This window comes from Hipposideros armiger, unplaced genomic scaffold (genome assembly GCF_001890085.2).
Source record: "Hipposideros armiger isolate ML-2016 unplaced genomic scaffold, ASM189008v1 scaffold_163, whole genome shotgun sequence".
Taxonomy (NCBI): Eukaryota; Metazoa; Chordata; class Mammalia; order Chiroptera; family Hipposideridae; genus Hipposideros; species Hipposideros armiger.
Genome location: NW_017731513.1, coordinates 2,974,136 through 2,996,643, shown reverse-complemented (window position 1 = coordinate 2,996,643; position 22,508 = coordinate 2,974,136). Strand labels below are relative to the sequence as shown.

General features: G+C 44.8%; 1 protein-coding gene across 1 annotated transcript in view; it reads left to right on the top strand.

The window, feature by feature from the left end:
* Positions 1-18,335, top strand: part of TMEM64 (transmembrane protein 64) — a 20,215-nt gene extending 1,880 nt beyond the window's left edge. The window contains exons 3-5 of the mRNA XM_019651629.1: positions 3-482; positions 11,583-11,738; positions 16,115-18,335. Of these exons, the coding sequence (XP_019507174.1) occupies positions 3-482; positions 11,583-11,738; positions 16,115-16,306 (828 nt within the window). The 3' untranslated portion in view covers positions 16,307-18,335. The remainder of the gene's footprint in view (positions 1-2; positions 483-11,582; positions 11,739-16,114) is intronic.
* Positions 18,336-22,508: the final 4,173 nt, after the last annotated feature.

The following is a 22,508-nucleotide window of genomic DNA, read 5'->3' as shown; positions in this document are numbered from 1 at the left end:
AGGTGAGGCGCGGGCGCTGCGGCTGCCTCGGCGGCGCCTGCTGGTGCCGGAGCCTGGCGCTGGTGTGCGTGCTGGCCGCGCTGTGCCTGGCCTCGCTGGCGCTGGCCCGCCGCTCCCTGCAGCACCTGCTGCTCTGGGCCGAGGGCCTGGACCCGCCGCTCGGCGTCCTGCTCTTCGTCGCGGGCTTCGTCGCGGTCTCGTTCCCCTGCGGCTGGGGCTACATCGTGCTCAACGTGGCCGCCGGCTACCTGTACGGCTTCGTGCTGGGCATGGGGCTGATGGTGGCGGGCGTCCTACTCGGCACCGGCGTCGCCCACGTGGTCTGCAGGCGGCTGCTGGCCGCTCGGGTGGCCGCCCGGATCCAGGGCAGCGAGAGGCTGAGCGCCGTCATCCGCGTCGTGGAGGGAGCCGGCGGCCTCAAAGTGGTGGCGCTGGCCAGGCTGACCCCCATTCCTTTCGGGCTGCAGAACGCCGTGTTCTCGGTGAGTGGCGCCCCGCCGGCCCTCCGTCCCCGGGCCCGTTTCCGAGCGGTCTCTGGACGGCCCCGGGAGGGCGCTCCGCGCGGTCGGTCCCGCAGAGAAGCGACAAGGCGGCGGGAGTGGCAGTTCCTCTCCGTCGCACCCTGGAAATCTTGCCGATAAAGCCGATTTAAGTGGGGCCCTCAACGGGTGACCCTTGGTGGCATGAGTTTGATTGAAAACGAACAGCAGCCCTTTTCACTGGGGGCCGAGAAGTGTGGAGACTGTCCATCTGTCATCTTATTTCTCCAGTAGCGTTGGCGACAGTCCGGGAGGAAGGGCTTCCCATTCCTGGCTTTCTCTGCCAGGGTTTTGGCTCGTTTTTAATGACATGGGGCTGAAGGGAATGTTTGTGTAAACAGTGGAGCTAGTGGCTGTAGACTCCATATTTTGGAGTTTCCTAATTGTAGTAGGCCTTTTCTTCTCAAGTAATTTGCTTTAATAGAGTGTAAAGCGGATAGAATCCCCCTGTTTATCTTTCTTTGAAGGAACTTCATTCTGAAATAACCAGCTAGTGAATAACACAAAAGAGAACAAGTAACGTTGTGCCCGGTGAGCATATCTTTTTCTTCTAGGCGCTCCTGCTCCTGTCTTCTTATGTTGTTTGTTGCACTTAACACAGCTTGTCTGTATCTTCATGTAGCTGGAGGGAGAAAAACACTGCAAGTGAGACCATCCCATCGGAAGAAAGGAATCTGTCTTTACAAACTGGTGACTTTGGAACAAATTGCTAACCCTTCCTGCCCTTGCCTTCCTCTTTTCCAGGGTGAAGGGGTTGAACTAGATTACTGAGTTCCCCAAATGAAATGATTTTACAGAGTCCAGGTAGAGATTCAGGAACTCAACCCCTCAAACCCTTCAGCTAGACTTAAAGAAAACTGTTTGGTAGTTTTGGAAGACACAGCATTCAAAACCGTAGGACTGCTTGCATTTTATATTATGTTAGTGGTTCTGACACATTGTTTTGTTTTAAAAGTAAATCATTTTTAGTCTCAACAAGAAACTTCTTTGTTTTTTATTAAGAATAATTCTAAACAGCGTACCTCTTTGTGATGAAATTAAGATTTTTTTCTTCTTTTCTTTTGAAATACCTTTGGCAAATCGCATGTTGATTCTAACCAGCTTCAATGACTGTAGAGCGAGGTTTGGTGGAGGCATGGAACTAGGTAAGGGGTTATCAGTAGAGACAAAGTTTAGTGTTTAGTGTTATGATCTTAGCCTTAAAATTTTCCCTTTTCACAACCTCCTGTGGTATGAAGTATAAACATAAACTTTGACCCAAGCTTGGGTAGTAATCAAGTGTCTTTCGACTTTGAAAGAGGGTTGAGAATAAAGACCTGAATAGTTCATTCCTTTAGTTTGCTTTGTTCTTCAATATAGCTTGTATCCTTGTACATTTTCTTGTCCACCTACTGTGTGCCTACTATTCTAGGTTCTTTCCAGACTATTTCTAACCTCGACAGCAGCCCTGCGGAAGGTGGTTCTGCATTTACGGTAGAATACCGTCTAACAGTGAGTTGCACAGGCTGGAGCAGTAGAGTCCCATCTGCTTAGACTGCTGACCTTGGTCAAGTTGCTTACGCTTTCTGTGCTTCAGTTTCTTATTTGTAAAACGGGGAAAGAAGTGGTACCTATTTCATAGGATTATTGAGAAGATGACTCAGATAAATACATACAACAGAGCCTGGCTTAACAAACCTTCCCATGTCAGCTTTAGCCGCCATACTGCTGCTATTACTCAGGGTCACTTAGGCAGCAAATACATGGCAGAGTCAGACTTCGCACCATAGTCTGATGATGGAATCTCACCCGTGGATCTATTTCTTCATTATGTATTTACTACCTAGTGTAGTCCAGGGTATACAATAAGGAATAAGGACTCATGTTTATTAATTAAAAATAAGGTATGTTTTTTAAATAATGTGTCTTTAACATATTAAATAAGTGAATAAGGAGTTGTACTTTGTACTTGGAAATTTAGGTAATTATGTAGTCGAAACTGAGCTGGACCAGGGACAACTCTCAATTTGGCACTGGGGGGGTCAAGAAAAAAGAATGAAGGAAAAATGGTCTCTTGAAATAGGTATTGCTGGCACAATTTTACTGAGGAAGAAATGGAGGCTCAGTTGTCCAAGTGGCAGAGCTGAGGTCTGAAACCCAGGGTGGGCTGATGTGGTGCATCGTTGTGTAAAATTCTTACTCAGCCGTATGCAGGGTGGGCTGCGAAGCCGTTGGACATAGTCTGTTACATCTTGTGCATTTCTAGTGTTCTGAGCTATCTGCTTAGTAGCTCTTTCAAGCCAAACTTTTTACTGAATCCATCCAAGGTATGTGAGTGGAAAGCAAGCTTAGTTTAGGCTGATGTTTGTTTCAGGGTGAACTTTCCCTTCTGCTTGTCCATACCTTCATTCCACCTCCCCGGGACTCTGCTCCCATACTCATCTGGGTGCCCCCAGCTGCCCTTTTTCTAAGCATGTTTCTCTTGTTCTCTTCTTCCCTCCCTATATTTTAAATTATCCCCCCCCCTTATTTCAGTTAAAACTCATTTCCTCAATGCCCATCATTAAAGAAATTTATCTGGGCTTACCTGAAAGAGGAAGTGGAGTATAGTGGTCATGAGAGGCAGAGGCTTTGGAAAGAGACAGCCTTCGCGTAGTCCATCATGAGTTATGAGGGTTAAATAAGCGACTGCAGTGATGGCATTAGTATTTCGCCAGGCACACAGCCAACACTCAGTAATTATTAGCAATGGTTTTTATTGGTGGAGGTAGTGGCGTTCAAAGGTGAATATATGGAAGAAGGAAAGGGGGTCCCGGGCTTCTTGTTGGTTCTTAACCATAATGTCCTTGCCCCATGTGATCTAGAAAGGGTTAAGCAAGCTATCCCAAAGGAGTCCACTTTTGAAACTCTTTAAATAGAAAATAAATACATAACCTTTATAGTAGCAGTTCTTACACCATAGAAATATTAATTTCCCAAGTACATTACTTTCTTTCCTCTTTTGAAAATGCACCCATTGTTTCTGCTGGGAAGTAGTTAAAGCTTCGCCACCCCCCAAGCTTCTGATGTCATCTTGTATCTGTTAAGATAGTATCTGTTAAATGCCTGTTCAGATAGATTTCTAGATTTGTAATTTGCATGTGTTTCCAAAGCCTGTTCTTCTCTGGACCCATATCTAAGATCACCATTTCTAGTGTGTCAGTCAGGATAAGCCAAATCACACTACAGTAACAACTCCCAAATCTTAGGGTTAAAAAGCAAAGGTTTGTTTTCCTGCCTGATACAGGTTCACATTCAACTTGGTTTTGGGACGGGGTGAGGAGTCTCTGAGGATCCAGGTTGACAGAGCCCCCGTCTTTCACTTGGTTACTGTGACATGTGAATAAGCTTCCACTTTTACCTCCTGGACAAGTTACATGGCCACAGCTAAGTTCCAAGGGGTGATGCATGTGCCAGGAAGGGGAGGAGAGCGTTTGGCAGCAGTCTTCATGACGCTGGCACTTGACTACCTCTCTCTCGTCCCCACATCTCCTCTTTGGCTCGATCCTGAAGGTTTCAGTTAGGGCCATTCCCACCACCCTGATTCAGGCATCTTAGCCCCCACTTGGTCTCCCTGCCTCTGAGCCAGGCTTTCCCATCTTTCCTCTGTCCAGAAGATCTTTCTAAAATGCAGACCCGATCTTGGCACTCCCCTCAGGATCGATTCCAAACCTTGACGGCTTACCTGGCTGCCTTTGTCACCATTCTACGGTGACCTCGTGCCCTCTGATGCATTAGCTTGTTTAATCCTCAGACTTTCAGAGGTAGACATGATACTTCTGATCTTGTTTTCTGTAGCCTTAAAACTTCAGGTTTTCCTTTATCTCAATTGCTGGAAAAGGAAACTGGTTCAGTAAGAAAGGACTGTTGATCCAGGAGCAGGAGGAAACGGAACCCTAAAACACTAAAGCCATCTAGAAGGAAACTGTTGGTAAAGTTAGAAACTGAAAACATTCACAAGAATGACATCCCATTTTGTATTTAGTAAGCATAAAAGTCATCTTGTAAGTTCTCCTCTAAGGTGTCCCCTTGCAGACACCCAGACTTCTACAGTTTAAAATTACCTCCTGTGAAATGTTACTTTTAATTCAAAAATATTACATGATACTTGGTTGTTATGAATAACAGTATCATATTGGTAATTGCACCTTCCAAAGGAGTTTGATTTTGTTGTCCTTTTTCCACAGGAGATCCTAAAAATCATTCTCTCTTTTCACTTTGGTTATAGAAAAATTTAAAAAGGCAAGACTCTGGTTCTATCTCTTAAACAAATCCACATGGGAAATTCTGTTCCAATTACTGTGAAATCTTTGGAACCTAAAATAAATTTGAAATAAAAACATAAACCATAGTATGAAAGATCTGCTTATTTGTATGTCTTGTATATATCATGTTCCAGTTTGCGGAGCAGAATTTCATACATGATTCCCTTAATCGTCACGACGGTTCTTCAAGGCGGTGTCGGTGACTGAGCAGAGCTCTAGAGAGGACAGACACACACACTTGAAATCACACCTGTTTCTAACATTTGCTGTGACAGCTTGAGCTATTTATAGTTCCTCTTTTGAGACAGACTTTCTGCTGTAAATGTGTTTAAGACCTGCTTTGATAAAGCATATAGTGTGCTCATTTTGCTTCTTCCTTCTCTCCATCCCCTGCATTCCTAAACGAGGGCAGTGACACTCAGATTCTCTGGGGTTTTTTTTAAAGATTTTATTGGGAAATTGGGGAAGGGAACAGTGTTGGGGATTTGGGAAAGGGGGACATTGTGTTTTTCCAACACCCATAAGCTTCAAGTCAAGTTGTCCTTCAATCCTAGTTGTGGAGGGTGCAAGCTCAGCTCCAAGTCCTAGTTGCAGAGGGGCACAACCCACCGTCCCATGGGGGAGTCGACCCGGCAACCTTGTTGTTAGAGGAGCACGCGCTCTCACCAGCTGAGCCATCTGGCTGCCCGTTGGCAGCTCAGCGGCAGCTTAGCTTGGGCACAGTTCACTGGCCCACGTGGGAATCGAACCGGGGTTGCTCAGAGCACATGCTCTAACCAACTGAGCCACCCGGCTGGGCCCAGAGTCTCTTTAACAAGTATAGATAGTGTACTCGCTGAGCCAGGCCTGCTGTCCAGCACACACACGTGGCTCACCGAAGGCTCACATCAACCCGAATCCTCATCTAACAGCTAAGGCAGTCGAGGCAGAGTGGAGCGAGCCCTGAGCACACGGCTAGTAAGCGGACTTACCCGGTCCTGCGGGCTGCGAGGAGCTGGGTCCCTCGGGGCTCTGTCCCTGCTGCGCACTGGACATGGTGGAGGCAGTTCCACGCAGGTGCAGGCAAGCGAGGTATTGGCCTGGGCGGCAGAGCAGGGTCGGCCAACCATGGTCCCCGGGCCAGGCCCACCATCTGATTTTGTGCAACACATACATGAAAAATTCGTTTCCAATCTTCCAGTGATTGGAAAAAATACCAAAATAATATATCGTGCATGTGAGAATTATATGAAATTCTAATTTCATCGTCTGTAAATAGTGTGATTCGAACATAGACGTGTTCACTCATGTCTGTACTGCCTGTGGCTCCTTTTAAGCAGAAATGGGAGAGCTGAGTCATTGTGACAGACACTATGGCCTGTAAAGCAGGAAATGCTCCCTACCTGGCACTTTATAGAAAGTTTGCATTGGTGCTTCAGTGGTCACTGGAAGAAACACAGGCCCTGCAAGCTCTCACATGTATCTCATTTACCATTTTACTTAACAGAATTATTTTGTTAAGAGCAAAAGCAATATATGGGTACTGTAAGCAAAATGCAAACAAAGTAGAAATGAGTAAATTTAGCAGTGCAAGGCCTCCCCCATCACCTGCTCACTTCTCAGTGGAACCATTTTAAAGACGCTTTTGTTACCAAACTGTTAATTACTTCGGCTGTTTTTATGAGCCCATAGTAGGTTTGCTGCAGCAACACGGAGATTTCTGTTGGTTTGCTTTGGGAGGGCAGGAAGCTGTGATACCAGTGTACTGACTAACATAAGGTCGCAAAGGATGATTAAAGATAGATTTGAAGCAAATACCACCTAACGAATTGTCATTGAGCTTGTATTGAGTAGTCAAGAAGAGCCCAAGTTACTCTTAGTAATTTAGTTCATAATCAAACTGAAATTATTACAATTAAATAAAAGTTTCTGACTGGCTAGTGACTAAGACACACATGGTAAAGCCTTAGCCTCATGGTTGGTCCCTTCTAATGACCCGGCTTGCAATCTTTGTAAAATGAGAGGTTAGGGGCCGGCCGAGTGGTGCGATGGTTAAGAACTGGCTTGGGATGCCAGGGGTCCCCGGTTCGGATCCCACATATGAGGGCCAGTGACACTGCCCTCCACAGCTAAGATGCTGAACAACAGCTCAACCTGGAGCTGGGCTGCCGTGAGTCGCCGGTGACGGCATAGGCTGCAGCCCCTGTGGCAGTGGGTTGCCATGGGCTACCATATGTAGCCAGCAGCCAGTGTGAACGGCCAGCAGCCGCAGTGAGCGGCCGTCCAGAAGCCGGCGACTGGTCTGCCTCGCCCGGGAAGAGCGCAATGATGGTGCCAGCTTGGGCCACTGAAGCGACATCCTCCATAACTAGACTGAAGAACAAAACAACAGCATCTTGTCTGTTCCCCTTCCCCCGATCCCCAATAAAATCTTAAAAAAAAAAAATTAAAAATTAAAAAAATAAAAAAATAAAATGAGAGGTTAGGTAAGGTCTCAGCGTGCTTTTAGAAAGACAATGTTCTGAGCAGCAACATCACCGCTACCTTTTCCTTCAACAGTTTGGTAATAGTATGTTTTATATAAATGTTTTTTTCATCTTCAGAGATTATTCTGTGTTACATATCCAACCACAGATTCCAGTACAGAGGGTGGGTCGTGATGCTCATTATACCAAGGGTGTCTCCTGGTCATTTCTTACTATTCGAGTAGACTGATGTGCAGCCAGTGGTCAGTGCAGAAGAAACAGAAAGATAGAGACACAGTCTGTGTTTTGAAGGAGCTTGGTGTAACTGAAAGGTCAGAAATGATGACCAAGTTGACGAATGTGATGCCCCCTCAGCCCACATCCTGAGACCTCATGGGACCACTGAACACAGCTGGTCTACTCCACGAAACTGATTTCCTCTCTTTGTGCCTCTTCAGTTAATCAGTTCATCTCATCAGCTTCTGTGGCTTCTATGTGCCACGTACGGGCTGACAAGTCACAAGTCTGTATCTCTAGCCTATTGTACCATAGTAACATACACAGTATGTCTTTTTACCCCTAACTAGATTAAAAAAACAAAACAAAACAAAACTTTAAAAGCAGAGAGGGCTTACTAAAACTTATTTTAACTATTTCTTTTTTCTGTCTACAAAACAAGCATTGTAAAAACGCTGCAAAGTATAACAAGTACAAAGAAGAAAACTATCACTAACATTTTAGATTATTTCTCTAACATATTTAGTTTCTCTAGTATTTGCATTTGTCAGTGCATGTGCTTTTCTTACATCCATTGCAACTGTTATGATTTTTTGTGACATTTTAACTGATTGTAATGAACATTATAGTCAGTAAATATACTACAAAATGATTTAAAGTGACCACGCAGGCCACTATGGTTTTCTATCTTTGTATCTTTACCTCTGCTTAGACTTGGGCCTTACGTATATAGAAGGCATTTGATAAAGTTTTGTTGAATGAGTAAAAATTATAAACCTATAGTTTGCCGTAACTCTATAAAGAAGGTATTTTTTAACTATTTAGAGAAACTTCATTACATTTAAAGACTATGGACTCATTCTTTGCATTCTGACATTTTGTAACTTAGATATTTATTTTAAAGATGACTTTCAAAACACATAATGCTTTATTACTAACTGTAATATAATACTTTTTATAAGATTCATTTTTGTCTTATGTACTTGTTTTTATATGTTTGACATGTTTATTCTAAAGAAAGTTCTCCAAACTGACAGGAACCTTCCTAAAACTTCACCCAGTCACGCCCTACCTTGGCTGGACTCCCCAGTGCTCCTCTGCTGAGTGTAGACAGCAGAGGCCCGAGGACTCATCCATCTGGACTTTGCAGCTTCGCCAGCACAGCCTGCACTGCCCTCGCCCACTGTCCTCCTCCAGTCTCTTCCTGGAACGCCTTCCCTTCCTCAGCACTGTCTGTGCCTGCCAAACCCAGATTTAGCTTCCCGAGTCCACTTCAAATGCCTGTTCTTCCACAAGATCACCTTTGGCCCCTATTCCTAAAGCTAATTTTAATCCCTGTTTACTCTTTAATGCAAAACAGAAAGAAAAGGTTAGTACAGTGGCCAGCAGCTTTCTTACATACTAGTGATAACTAGATGGGGACTTGGAAAAGTTATTCTCAAAATTAACAGCAGTAGCAACAACCACAATATAAAAGTTTAGAAGTAAACGAGTAAGAAATGCATGATATATAAGAATAAAACCACCAAACTTGAGTAAGAGGTGTAGAAGATTCTGAGAAATTACAGAAACATTTTTGGATAAGAATACTGAATATTCTGGAGATTTCAGTTCTATCCAGATTAATTCATAAATCTGCCTTAACCCCAATAGAAAATTGACTATTTTTTTCTTTTTGAATGACAAAGTGATCCTAAAATTTATCTGTAAGAATACATAGGTAAGAATAGTTGTGGCATATTTAAAAAGAGGAGTAATGAAGGGGTTTGAAGGATGGGAAATTCCTTATCAAATATTTACTGATAATTTGGTTTCAATATAAGATTTAAGATATTAATGGACAATATTAGAGCCCCAAATAGATCCTTTTATATACAGTTACTTCTTTAGAACAAGTCACTAAAGAAGTTATTAATTATTCCATAAGTAATCTAAGAAAACAGGCTATTGGGGAAGGGGATGAATAAGGCTATATCCTCATCTTTAATCTGAATAAATTCTAGAAGGACTTAAGTGCTAAATGTTAAAAAGGAAAATGCAATCAGAAAAGAAATACAGGTAACAACAATGGGATCTAAAAAGACTTTCTAAAGTAAAAGCAATGGAAAAATCAGAGGGAAAGATTGATAATATTTCAAACAAAAGATAAGGAACATTATAGAGGAAAATATTTGCCACATATAATAGACAAAAGGTTGCCCTTAATATATAAAGAGCTCTTATGAATAAATAAGAAAAGCACTTAACATTCCAATAAAATGGGCAAATGTGAACAAAGCCATAAAGAAATACAAATAGAAAAATGTGTATTTAAAACTAGTATCAACATAAGTTAAAACAGTACAGATTAGGGCCGGCCGAGTGGCACGATGGTTAAGAACTGGCTTGGGATGCCAGAGGGCCCCGGTTCAGATCCCACATGGGCCCCAGTTCAGATCCCATATATGAGGGCCAATTACACTGCCCTCCACAGCTAAGATGCTGAACAACAGCTCAACCTGGAGCTGGGCTGCCATGAGTCGCCGGCAATGGCGTAGGCTGCAGCCCCTGTTGCAGTGGGTTGCCATGGGCTACCATGTGTAGCCAGCAGCCAGCATGAGTGGCGTCCAGAAGCCGGTGACTGATCTGCCTCGCCCGGGAAGAGCGCAATGTTGGTGCCAACTTGGGCCAGTGAAGCAACGTCCTCCACAGCTAGATTGAAGAACAAAACGACAGCAACTTGTCTGTTCCCCTTCCCCCAATTCCCCAGCACTGTTCCCATCCCCCCAACTCCCCAATAAAAATCTTTAAAAAAACCCCAAAAAAACAAAAACAAAACAGTACAAATTAAACAATGATGAAATACCAGTTTTACCCCTAACAAACTAAGAGAGCTTGGAATTTCATACTTAAAAGTTGACAAGCGTCTGATGAAATGGACACGTACGCATGACTTACTGAGAGGTGTGGAAAATAGCTGTGGACTTTTTGGGAAGTTTCAGTGTTTGGCCCAATAATTTCACTCCCCAGTGGTTTATCCTAAAGCAGTGGACACACATACTTATTAGTCACTCTTTGCAGTGTAACATGGCTCTAAAGCCAGTAGCTGAAGCACTGATCTCTACCTCCTCCCAGCGGCATAGCTGGGGGCCTGGGCGGTGGCTGGAGACGGTCACTTCCTGTAGGCCTCTGGTCCTTGGTGGCTGCCGGCTGAGGACACCGGCTCCTGCCACATGGGCCTCTGCACAGGGCTACCACCAGCATGCTCGAGGGACAGACGCCGTCTTGGTTTTTGTGACCTAGTCCTGAAAGGAACACCTCATTACTGCTGAAGTCTGTTCGCTAGAAGTGAGCGCTAAGTGCAGTCCACGTGCTCGGGGATGGCCATGCGCGGGCATGCCACCGGGCATGGGCATGCCACCGGGCACGGGCTGTGAGAGACTGTAGGTACTGCCTCCTGTGCAGGCTGGTACACACAGGCTTTCGTCACAGGTTTTTGTTTAGAATGGCAGAAAAAGAAACATGTAATCACATACACACCAACACATAAGGAAGCAATTGAAATGTTCCACTGCAGAAGGTTCACCCACACAGTGGAAGGGTAACTACAAAATAAGAAGCATTTCTACCTTTTTTGAGTGTTGGGTCACGTGCTAGGCATCTACTAGATGATGTACAAATGTTTGTGATCCTAACAACAACCACGTGAGGTGGCGGTTATCATCCTCATTTTACAGAGGAAAACCTGATCCTCAGAGAAAAAGGAACTGATTGGGTTCTCAGCCAGAATGTTCCAGGATTACAAGGCCCAGCGACCACAGTGCCAGCTGTCTGCTCATGAAGAATATTTAATGGCATGAGGACTTAGTCACAAATATTAATTTTCAATGGCAGAACAGAATTCTCAAAACAATTTTAACCTTTATTTCATTCTAAACCTGAATTCTACATGCACTGCCTTTAAAATCATTTCTTCAAATCAGATGCTTTGTAAAGCATTTCAGTTCTCTCTTCTCCCTAGGAAAAACCACTACACACGGTTTTATGTGAGATTGAAATTCTCCTTGGTGACAAATCGTCCCCTTTGTCTGCTCTTCCAGATGACGGAGATCTCCCTGCCCAGCTACCTGATGGCGTCTTCCGTGGGGCTGCTTCCCACCCAGCTCCTGAATTCCTACTTGGGTACCACCCTGCGGACAATGGAGGACGTCATTGCAGAGCAGAGCGTCAGCGGATATTTCGTTTTTTGTTTACAGGTGAGTTTAAGGCCAAGGGTTGTCCTTTTTTCTTTTTACATGACATTGCTGATTTAAACCTAACAGATTTTACTGAAAATGATTTTAGAGGATTTTCCTTTTTTATGTCTTTTCTTGTTCTATCAATTATACTTCATATTTTGACAACATTTACATTTTTAATTGTGTGGCTATATGGAAGTGAAGAACTGAATTGACACTCACTGAAAATTCCCTTACATGGAGTGACAAAAATCAGGTTCTTTCTGCAGTGATTACTTTCAGAGTCATCGCTGAATCAAATACTCTATGTTGAGTTAATATGAATTGGTTTAATACTGTGTTTCTAAACATAATTTTAGTGAGATTTGGTGGGGTTGGGTTTTTATCTTAGTTATTTTATCTTCAAATTATTGAATTATTCTATTGATAGTTTTTAGAATATTATATTGGCAATGTAAAGTTTTTTCTGGTACTGATGTAGAACAATTTTTTTTTTTTTTAGAAAGTACTGCTTTATAAAAAGTAAAGTATTCCAATACGAATCTAAATCAGATTTGTATAATGGATTATTACTACCATTCAAATCATAGTACAGCTTGGGGTACATACAAGGCCATATAAGAGGCTGATAAAAGAGGAAAGCCCTGCTATGTGGGCAGATTTATTCAGTGCCTGTAAATTGTATACAGGAAGAGTCAAACATTTATTTCCTTAGTTGGGATACATTTTATCCCTGAGGCTTACCTTAAGTTTTAATGGTTTAGTAAGATGATGATGAAAGCTGACCTTTACTGAGTGCTTTCTGTGCCGTATCTTTAAGCCCATTTAATCCCCACCAAAGCCCTAGGAGGCGTGTACTTCATTATCTCAAGCCCACTGGGGACATCTCTTCCCAACTCTTCCTTCAGTGACGTTCCATTGGTAGCTTGCAATTGATCAAGTTGGAAATATTGACACCGTGGAGAATGGCCTGTGCTCCAAGTCCAGATTCCCACCTCTGATCCCCAGAGCTGTTTTATCAGCACTCTGTGGACAGAGCTCTGTGTGGAGTCACAGCTGCGGAGGGAGCAGAGCTGGGGCCAAGGCAGCTGTCTCTAGAGACCACGCTCACAGCAGAAGACTGCAGTCCCTGAGCAGACATACTAACAAGACCGCAGGCCTAACTCACTGGCCCTTACTTGTTAGTTTTAATTTACACTGCTATTGAGTATATGGTACCATGCTACAGATTTTCTGTGGGTGGCATTATTCTCAAGTTTTTGAGGTATCACATTGTACTAAAAATGCTGCGATAAAGCAGAGTCATCTCCTCTGGCTCTGCAGTACAAGCTTTGTCAACAATAACCCCAGGGTTTTATAGTGAAATATAAATACAGCTTGCCAATAAAAGGGCCTATCAAGAAAAACTGTGTAAGATTTTTCAAATTCGGGGAGTCAGTTTTTTTGTCTTTACTCTTTTTTTCTTCAGAACAACATGTTTTTTAGGTAACCTGAATCTAGGTTTAGAGTTTTTAATTATACTTGGTTTGTTTTATTAATGTAGTATGCTAACCACATATTAAACTTCCTAAGCATTATATCTATGAAATAATTTGTCTGTAGTCATCCTGAGATGTTCGGTAAGACTGGTATACACTGCATTCACAGATTTTCAGTATATATGTAAGCATATTTTATGTTTTTCTAGTTTCCTGAAAATGAGTACTCCATTTGAAACATCCCTTTTTCCCTTACTTTATGTTTGAGTAGTTAGAATTCCTGATTATTAGTAGCTTTCAGACGATTTCCCCTTTGTGATACTTTCTATGCGTCTCAGTGAACTACTCAGCTATTATCACTGAAGTTATAACAGAACAGAGTCGTTCCAACATTTGTCTTCTCTTCCCGCCGAGTTCTTACCTCTTTGCCTGAGCTGGCAGATTTAATCTCAGGACACAAAACAGGAGAAAAGGCAAGTATTTCTTCACCCAGGCGTTTAGGAAAAACCACCCTAACCACCATGAAAAAAAAGTGAAGACATATTTATGCCTTGATTTGCTCTATTGATGTGACTTATAGCTTAATTTGTTTCAGGGAGGACTTCACTTGTCTTCCAGAAGACAGGGAGGAATGAAGAGAGGGGAGGTTAGCGAAGGACAGCGGTGGAGCTTAGGTTACAGAGGCAGAGTGAGGGTCTTCACGACATTCCTCTGTTGGCTGGGAACTAGCTGCAGATTTGCCTCCGTGTCACAGCCCGCTAAAGACAATCAGGGTCTGTAAAATTAAACTCCATCACACAGCCTTCAGAGCAGGCACAGCCACCACCTGTACAGAGTCCAGCTTAGCTCCCCGGGCTGTCTGTTCAGTTACCCTCCGTGCCTTGGACTTTCTGGCCCCCAGCCAGAGCCCCAGTCCTGGGTCTATCCACGTCTTCATCTGCCACGCCCGCTCCTTTGGGGAAGTCATATGGCCAAACACATTGGCGACACTGAATTTCATCCAAGACCAGCCTACAGCTGGTCTCTCAACACAGCCCCCTCGTCCCACTGTCCTTTGTCCTTCCTCTGACTCCCCATCTTCCTCATGACTTCTGCAAACTCACCTTCACGCTCCTCACAATCCTGGCTCCTTCCTCTACCTCCCTCTCTGCTCTCCGCAGACTCTCTTCTTTGTTAACAGAACCATCAGAAGTCTTCCATGGGAAACCCCTCGATTTCCATCAAAGACCCCCCCCCAACCCTCCCGTGACTTGCTCAGCTTTCCAGGTCACACTGTAGAGGTGCCTGTCTTTCTGTGTAAGGCTGTCCTTCCACTGTATTTGGTTCTTTTGTTTTTAGGGAAACTTAAAACACTCTTTTGTACCACTGGGCTCTGAAAGGGGGCGTGTTGAGGAGAGCAAGAACCAAGTGCCAGGACCTGCGGCCCAGAAGGACACCTGGGGAAAAGCCCACGTAGACGTTGCCGCCCCACCCTGGCTGGGAGCCCAGAAGGCTTTCTACTAGTCCCAGCCTACTCTCTAGGCCTTGCCACATCCTCCCCTCAAGCTGTCACACTGAGCTGTCACCACAGACTCTGCTGACATGCCTTCATTACCAAGACGCCTCTTCCCTTAGCTCTGTGGTGCCACTGTCTACATTTCCCTTCCCACACGCCCGGCTCATTTACCAGAATCTATTCCTCTACTCACCCTCAGTCAGTGTCCCCCAGAGTCTAGCCTAAGTTTCCTGTCTCGCTCTGAAACCTTCTCGGCAAATCTATCATCATGGTGCCTGCTCTCCAGTGTTTGTGTCGGAACCCCCTTCTTTCCACAGCTCGGCCCCACTCCTGGAACTACTGTGCACGTCTCACACGCCCCTGGGACCCAGCACGTCTGAAGAGGAACGCAGCGTCTCACCCACGCCCTCCTCCCATGAGTGCTAACACTTTCCCCGTCTCTGCGTGGTATCACTGTGCCCTGATCAGCATTAAACTTAGGGTGAAAACCAAGTATATCGTGTTTTTCTAAGAGAGCCAGAATGTTAGAGAACAAACACAAGATTCAGAGGCCCACCTTTCAAATACCTAATTTGCTTAGAATTGTATTACTTAAAGGTGCCACTTGACCAAATTCCAAGTGCCCCCCCTCTCCCCAACCATACCTACCTCACCCGCAGGAAGCTCGGCCTGACCCCTTCCTCCACTACCCTCAACACCTGGATTTAGGGTACTACCCCAAAAAAACTTAAAGTTACAGGTAGGCTTAATAGAAGTCCTATTTTAGGGTCACTTATGGTCCCAGCAGCCTTGGAAACCTGCTGGGACATCACACATCACCCGTGCTGCCCTGTTTCACTGACAGTATTTGCTCTAGACTGTAGAGAGGTGATTTCCACATGGCCCTTGGAATAAGCTCCACTTACTGGGTGGGAGTCCTGAGGCCGTCTGATGAACTGTGCAGGCTGGCAGAGCACAGAGTGACCAGAGCTCCCGCTGCAGGATGGGAGCCAGGCCCATGGGGCTCCCGGGACCTCACCGGGCCATTTCTGTGGAGTGGCTGCACCCGGCCTGGCCGGCTTTGCTCTGGTGCTTCCCTTGGTGTCCCTTTGAGTGGCATTCCCTCTACTGTACACCCCGTTTAGTCCTTGAAGGAAGCTTTTTAGTACCCAGAGCCGAGTCTGACTTTTGTCACGCACATGTCCCTTATGTGGATGACAGGAGGTATGCCTACACCATGCACTAGTTACCTGTACGTTCTGGCCCCACACTGCCGGCAGGAGCAGCCGAGGAAAGAATCAATGACAACTGTGTACACCATTTAGAAACCTTACCTGAGCATATTGCAACGCATCCTGCTGAAAACACTGCCAAGCCACACGTCTCACGGTCTCTCTCCTCGTTCCGTGTCAGCAGTAACGTGGCATTCATGTCCCTCACAGGTCATCATCAGCATAGGCCTCATGTTCTATGTGGTTCACCGAGCTCAGGTGGAGCTGAACGCAGCCATCGCCGCCTGTGAAACGGAACTGAAAACCTCGCTGGCCATGGGCAGCCAGGCCGACACAAGCAGCACCTTGCTCCACAGCAAGCGGCCCCTGACGCTGTCTACAGGAGGGATCAACATCGTGTGAGTGTCGCGAGCTCGCGTGCGCCCCCTCCCTCATGGGCAGAGGCACGTCCTGCTTGTCTGACGGCACAAACAACTGACTAGTTTTAAATTGCACAGTTTTTAAAGCATCATTTTCTGGACATGTGAGTGCAAATGTGGACGCAGTTTGGGGCACCCCTTCGTCACTCACCACACCCGTCACGGTCTGTAGGTCTGCACTTTAGCATTTCCTCGTCATTTCCTTTGTGGGTACTTCTCAACAGAGGAACAGCCCAAATATTTTTCTTAGTGCTTTATGAAGTCCATGAATCGTTGTGTGCATCTTTCCTACTACAAAGGTGGGGAAAAGTATGCAGTTTTAAATGTGTAACAAGGGTGTCGTTTACTTTCCTCGACTTTCCAGAAAGGCTCAACAGTGCTTTGGTTTGGTTTTATTGTTCTAAGTGGGACCACTCTGCTTCCCTTTCCTTACTTGTTAGGAAACAGACATTCACTTCTGTTGAATATAATTGTCGCAGGGCTATTCACACCTGTCCACATGCTTCAATCCTACCTGGTGGGACTCAAGTGCTCTTACGATACCTTTCATTTCCTCTGTGTCACGCGCGCAGAAGGGAAGGCATGTGGTGGGTGGCGGCTGTCCTTGTCCCGTCACGTGGCTTTCCTCTCCTTAGACCTTTCATCGAAGGGCTGCCCACTGCAGACTTACTGAAGCATTTTCTTAAAATAAACCTCTTTTTCTTTTTATATTCATTAGGCTTTGACATAAATATGTTATTCCTTTAAAATGGTGGGCTTACCATCATTGAAATTGTCACTCAGGTGGCCTTATCTGATCAAAACGCCTTTTTAAAAAACAAGCTTTAAAATCATGTTTATAATTCCACTGACGTACATACATATTTGTCCCCATAGTCATCAGCTTTAAAACTGTAAATGTGATGTTAACGTAATGCCCAGCTGTGTGTTACGTGCCCTATTATGCAGTAGGTTTGTCTTCAGTACTTGTTTTTCTCTGATAAGACTCAGGAATTCTGAAATGTGAAATTAGGCCTCTCAGTTCTTCCTGTGTAGCAGGACCGGGTGTATTTATTAATAGCACTTGTGAGGGCAGCACACAGAAATCTGGCATATGATTCACATGACATATGTACTCATTTGTCACCGTATACTTTTAATACAGTTTAATTGTGAACTGAACGATGGCGTGTTTTCTTTACGACTGAGGTTACAGATAGGAATGCAGGTTTTCTGGCAGGTATCTCACTTTGGGCTTGGAAGACTCCACCTTATCAGAGACGCCCATTTGCCTTTCCCTTACGGTAAAACCTTCGCCCTGATTCACTACTGTGCAAAATAATTCTTTGGGAGCAGGTTGTTCTAATCTTATGCTGGAGTGGCGTTTGATGATTTTAGTGCATAAGTTTTTTGCCCTACTGCAGGTGTAATTGTTTCCTTCCCTTCATAATGCATACGTTTTCTCACCTTTGAGTAACAGTGAAGTTCATTTGTAAGTCCATACCAAGATGACCTCGGTGCAGACGATCTGAGAGGCACCTGGGTCCACAGATCGTAATTGGCCTCCAAATCCTTCCTTCTGTTATGGGTAGGAAAAAAAAAAGTATGCTCTTGGAATATTCTTATTCTTTTTTGAACCCTAATTACTTGTTTAGTTCTTTTGGGTTTTTTAAATGATTTTACTGTAATAATCCAATGAACAATACATTTGATTTATTCTTTTCTAACTGGACAAACTTTTCCTGTGTTCCTTGTTTGTTGGTTAGTTTTTGTTAAAGCAATCATTAATTTAAGATCACTACTTTCATACTTGGGTTACACTTCATATATTTTGAAGTGCATTTATTTACTTAACATTTTGTAACTTGAGTAATTTCACCAAATGAATACCTTTTGGTAGTTTGTAATGAGTTCTGCCAATTGTTGTATTTTGCTTGGTACTTAAATTAAATATGTAAAGATAAGAGAAGTAATTTTCCTGTATTCTGCCAACCATCATTTTATATAATAAAATCATCCGTTTTTACTAAAAATAGTATGGCTTTACTATTTCTCAAAGACGAATCTAAAGCTGCACGCACTTCTCTCTCCATCACTTCCAGCCTCTGAGTAAACGACAGTCCACTACAGCCATGCTCTCTGCGCACTGAGTTTGTTAGTGGTGTTCAGATGTGTTCTCTGCCAACAGTACAAAGCACTGCCCGCCTTGTTCAGTCCGTCTGGAACGCTGCATCCCAGACTGATGGCAGCAGCACATTCCTACAGGGTTTTTCTGTGTTGCCCAAATATTGCCTCTGGGCATAGAGTGTATATTTATTTATAAAACAAAATGTTTTGGATTTCTCAAACTGCTTAAATGCAGTATAAAGTTACTTTATGTACACTTTGAGAAGCATCAATATACCGAATTCTAAATCTGATGAAAAGTATGTTCTATTTTTACTTCTCTTGGCCTTTTCATGAGTTTTCCACATTTTCTGGTTTATTAGTACTGATTTCGTTTACTCTTTGCTAAGTTGTGTCATGTAAATTATTTTTAAATAGCACTTCTTTTTAAAAACATGTATATGATACTTTACTAAGTGCTTTCATTTCCATTTTCATTTTATCACGTGATTTGTGAAATAACTTGAAATCTGTACTTTTTGATTTATGAAAATAATAGAGCCTGTCATTAGAATGTATACTTTGAGTTCCTGCTCAGTGGTGACTGGGCGTGCTCAGAGCCAGCCACATTCTCGTTGTATGTACTCTGTAACCCACTGCAAACCTTTCTAAGAAGATACTTCCATGGTCGGATCCGGCGTGTGACTATACGACATTTCCCTCCTTGAGAAGCTCCTGATTCAGCCTCACTATGACCGAGCTACGTCTGTGGCCACAAGCACGCCCAGCATTTCTGCCCGTTACCGGCAGGGCCGGTTGGAACGGTTCTGGAACAGGTGCTGGGCTCACTCATGTACGTCACCGTTTGTGAGCTGTGGGGCCTCCTGCAGAACGCCTGAGAATGCCAGTGGGTATGTGCCAGGCTGATGTGGGGACATCCATGCCGTTCACAAGCCAGCAGTGTTTGCAGAGAAAAGCAGAGGCTCACGAGGGCCCCAGGAGCGATGCTGCCCTGGGCGGTGACCACGGCGATGGAAGTCTGTCAGACAGAGGCCACTCAAGTGATGGTCACACAACATCATCTGGTGCTTCCACTGGCCACTGCTGGTTTCTGTGGTTCTAGACACTTTAAAGGTCATTGCCGAGGTGCCTGGAGGAACCATCGGCTCCACAGGACTTGTCATCGGGAGTCCCAAGAGCTCCCCATACCGAACATGGACTGTTAACTCGCCCCACATCCACATAATACCTGGTACTTCTGAATTGCAAAGTGATTGCTGCAAACGACTTTCTAAGGTGGCTGAAGATTTAAAATGGGTAATTCTAAAGGAGAAGCAGCAGCCTCTGGCTAGTTGGTGTTCCAGATCGCTGGTGTCCCTGAGAAAATGAAAGGCAACGCTTTATTTTCCTTCTCTCTTCTCTTCCTTTCCCTCTGTAATTGAGTGGGTATAGAGACAGGTCCCATGGCAGGAAGGCAGCATATGCTGCTAGAAGTGTGACTGCTGGTAGCCAGCGCTTGATGGGGGGTTATAGCAGGGGCCCACTGGAGGGAACCGACGTCTTAACTCTCTGAGGTTGTCCCTTGCACTGCAGTTTTTCTAATATATGTGTCTCCCCATCCAAGGGGGACACGCTCCAGGAGCCCCTGTGGATGCCTGAAACCTCGGATAGAACCGAACCCTGTATATACTATGCTTTTCCCTATACATACGTTCCTATGAGGAAGTTTAAGTTATAAAGTAGGCTCAGTAAGAGACTAACAGCAATAGCTAGTAAAATAGAACAGTTATAAAATACACTGTAATAATAGTTACTTGAATGACTTTGGGGCCATTAGGAAGTAGAATAAGGGTGACCTGAACACAGCACTGCGATATCGAAATGGTCCATCTATAACCAAGACAGCTGCTAAGTGGCTAAGGGGCAGGTCGTGTCTACAGCATGGAGACACTGGGCAAAGGGACGAGTCATGTTCTGGGTGGGACAGAGCGGGATTTCATTACACAACTCAGAAGGGCACAGAATTTAAAACCTAATTATTGTTTATTTCTGGGATTTTCCATTTAGTATTTTCAGACCATGGTTGAACGTGGGCAACTGAAACCGCAGAAAGAGAAACCACGGGTAATGTGGTTACCTGCCAGTCAATCAATTGTAGTCACTTGTCCCCGTCTGCAGTGATGTTTATGAATGATGCTTCCACAACGTCAGAGCTCCTATCAGTCTCATTTCACGTTGGCCTCTAGCCTATTTCCATGACTGTTTGATGGCACGTTCCAGCTGCCACAAAACTTTATCATAACACCCAGAATAACACCTGTCCTCATTTCTTTGTAGCGGATTCAATACTTCCATGTTTATACCTTTTGTAGCCATTTTTTGGTCAAAATTGCTTGCTGGAACACACACTAGCGAGGCCGCAGTGGTAACAGCGTTGCAGATTGCTGTCAGCCGGGCATGCAGTGGGGCACTCACTGGGTAAGCTCAGCTCCCACGAGTACAGAGTCTGTCTTGTTCCGCTCACCCGCCTCGGGCAGGGGTGTTGGGGAGACGTGGACTAAGCGTATACTGCATTATGAGCTCATTATAGCATCATATGCATGGCGGTGTTAAAACTGGGCACGTGTACCTGCTAAATTTATATTTAGACATTCTGCCATGTTTCAACAAATCTGATTATCCAAATTGAGTAATTACTGATAATTCTGTCTTAAAAGGGACCCATATTCTGTAGGGTATCTTGATGGACAAAAGGCTTAAAAATCACAAGATGTGCAGAGAAGTTGAATAGAAAAGAGTAGAATATGTACTGAACCAAAAAAGAATAATTTGAAAATGACAAAATTCTTAAAGTAGGTATGGAATGAGAGTGTTTTCCTGTAGGCATGTTTATCAGAGGGGGCACAAAGGTCACGACCAGCAGGGAGTTGCAGGAGCCAGAGGGCGTCTGTATCCCAGTCAGCAGATAGGCCCCCAGGCCCGTTTCCTGCTCACCGGCAGCCCTGCGCTTAGTTAGCCTCAGCAGGCAGGGAATTCAGTAGTTTTCACAGGTAATTAAGTGTTTTGTGTCATCACATTTCCACTTCAATGTTCAGGGCACACTTTGCCGTGAACCGCGTTCTGGGCTGGTTTTGCGGCCTGCTGCACAGAGGGACGGGAAGGACTTGGAACAGCGTCTGGGACAATGAACCTGACTCGTCCCCGTCTCTCACTTGGCTGCCAGGTGCAGGCGAGGCCCTGCTTCCTGGGGGCTCCTGGCAGACGTGACCAGAGCAGGGCCTCTCCTGCCTGGCCTGGAGGTGCCGGGAGGGAAGCCCGGAAGAGCTGCCGGCCTTGGGGAGACTGGAGCTCAGAGGTCTGTGGGCTTCTAAACAGACTACGCCAGTGATCCCTGAACTCTTGAGAGGCTGAGAAGGAGCGGAATAGCCTGAGTGCCCCCTGCTCCTGAGGAAGAGAGAATCCAGGAAAGCCATGTACAGAGAACTCCCTGCAAACTTCCTCCACGGAATCCCCAGCTGGCCTGCCTCACGTGTCACCAGGGGCAGTGCCAATGTCCTTCCTTCATGGTGGAAGCCGTCCTCTCACTAAACATCCCACTGAGTTCATCGATGGTCACTAGGCAGTCAGTATCTAGATCAGCGGTTCTCAACCTGTGGGTCGTGACCCCTTTGGGGGTCAAATGACCCTTTCAAAGGGGTCGCCTAAGACCATAGGAAAACAAAAAGATATTTACATTATGATTCATAACAGTAGCAAAATTACAGTTATAGAGTAGNTAGCAAAATTACAGTTATAGAGTAGCAATGAAAATAATTTTATGGTTGGGGGTCACCACAACATGAGGAACTGTATTAAGGGTCGCGGCTTTAGGAAGGTTGAGAACCGCTGATCTAGAGGGAAACAAGCTCCTATAGTTCACACCCGCGTGTTGTAACTCACGGATGTCACATACCCTTGGCTTCGGTCAGCAGATGCTGAGTTTACAGAAGAAAGTAGGTCACTGGCCTGGGGGGCTGACATAGTGTGTTTTGTTTCTGACTGTGGCTGATTCACTGTGTAGTTCTGTGCGACTCAAAAGGAGCCCACACATATCTGGCCTG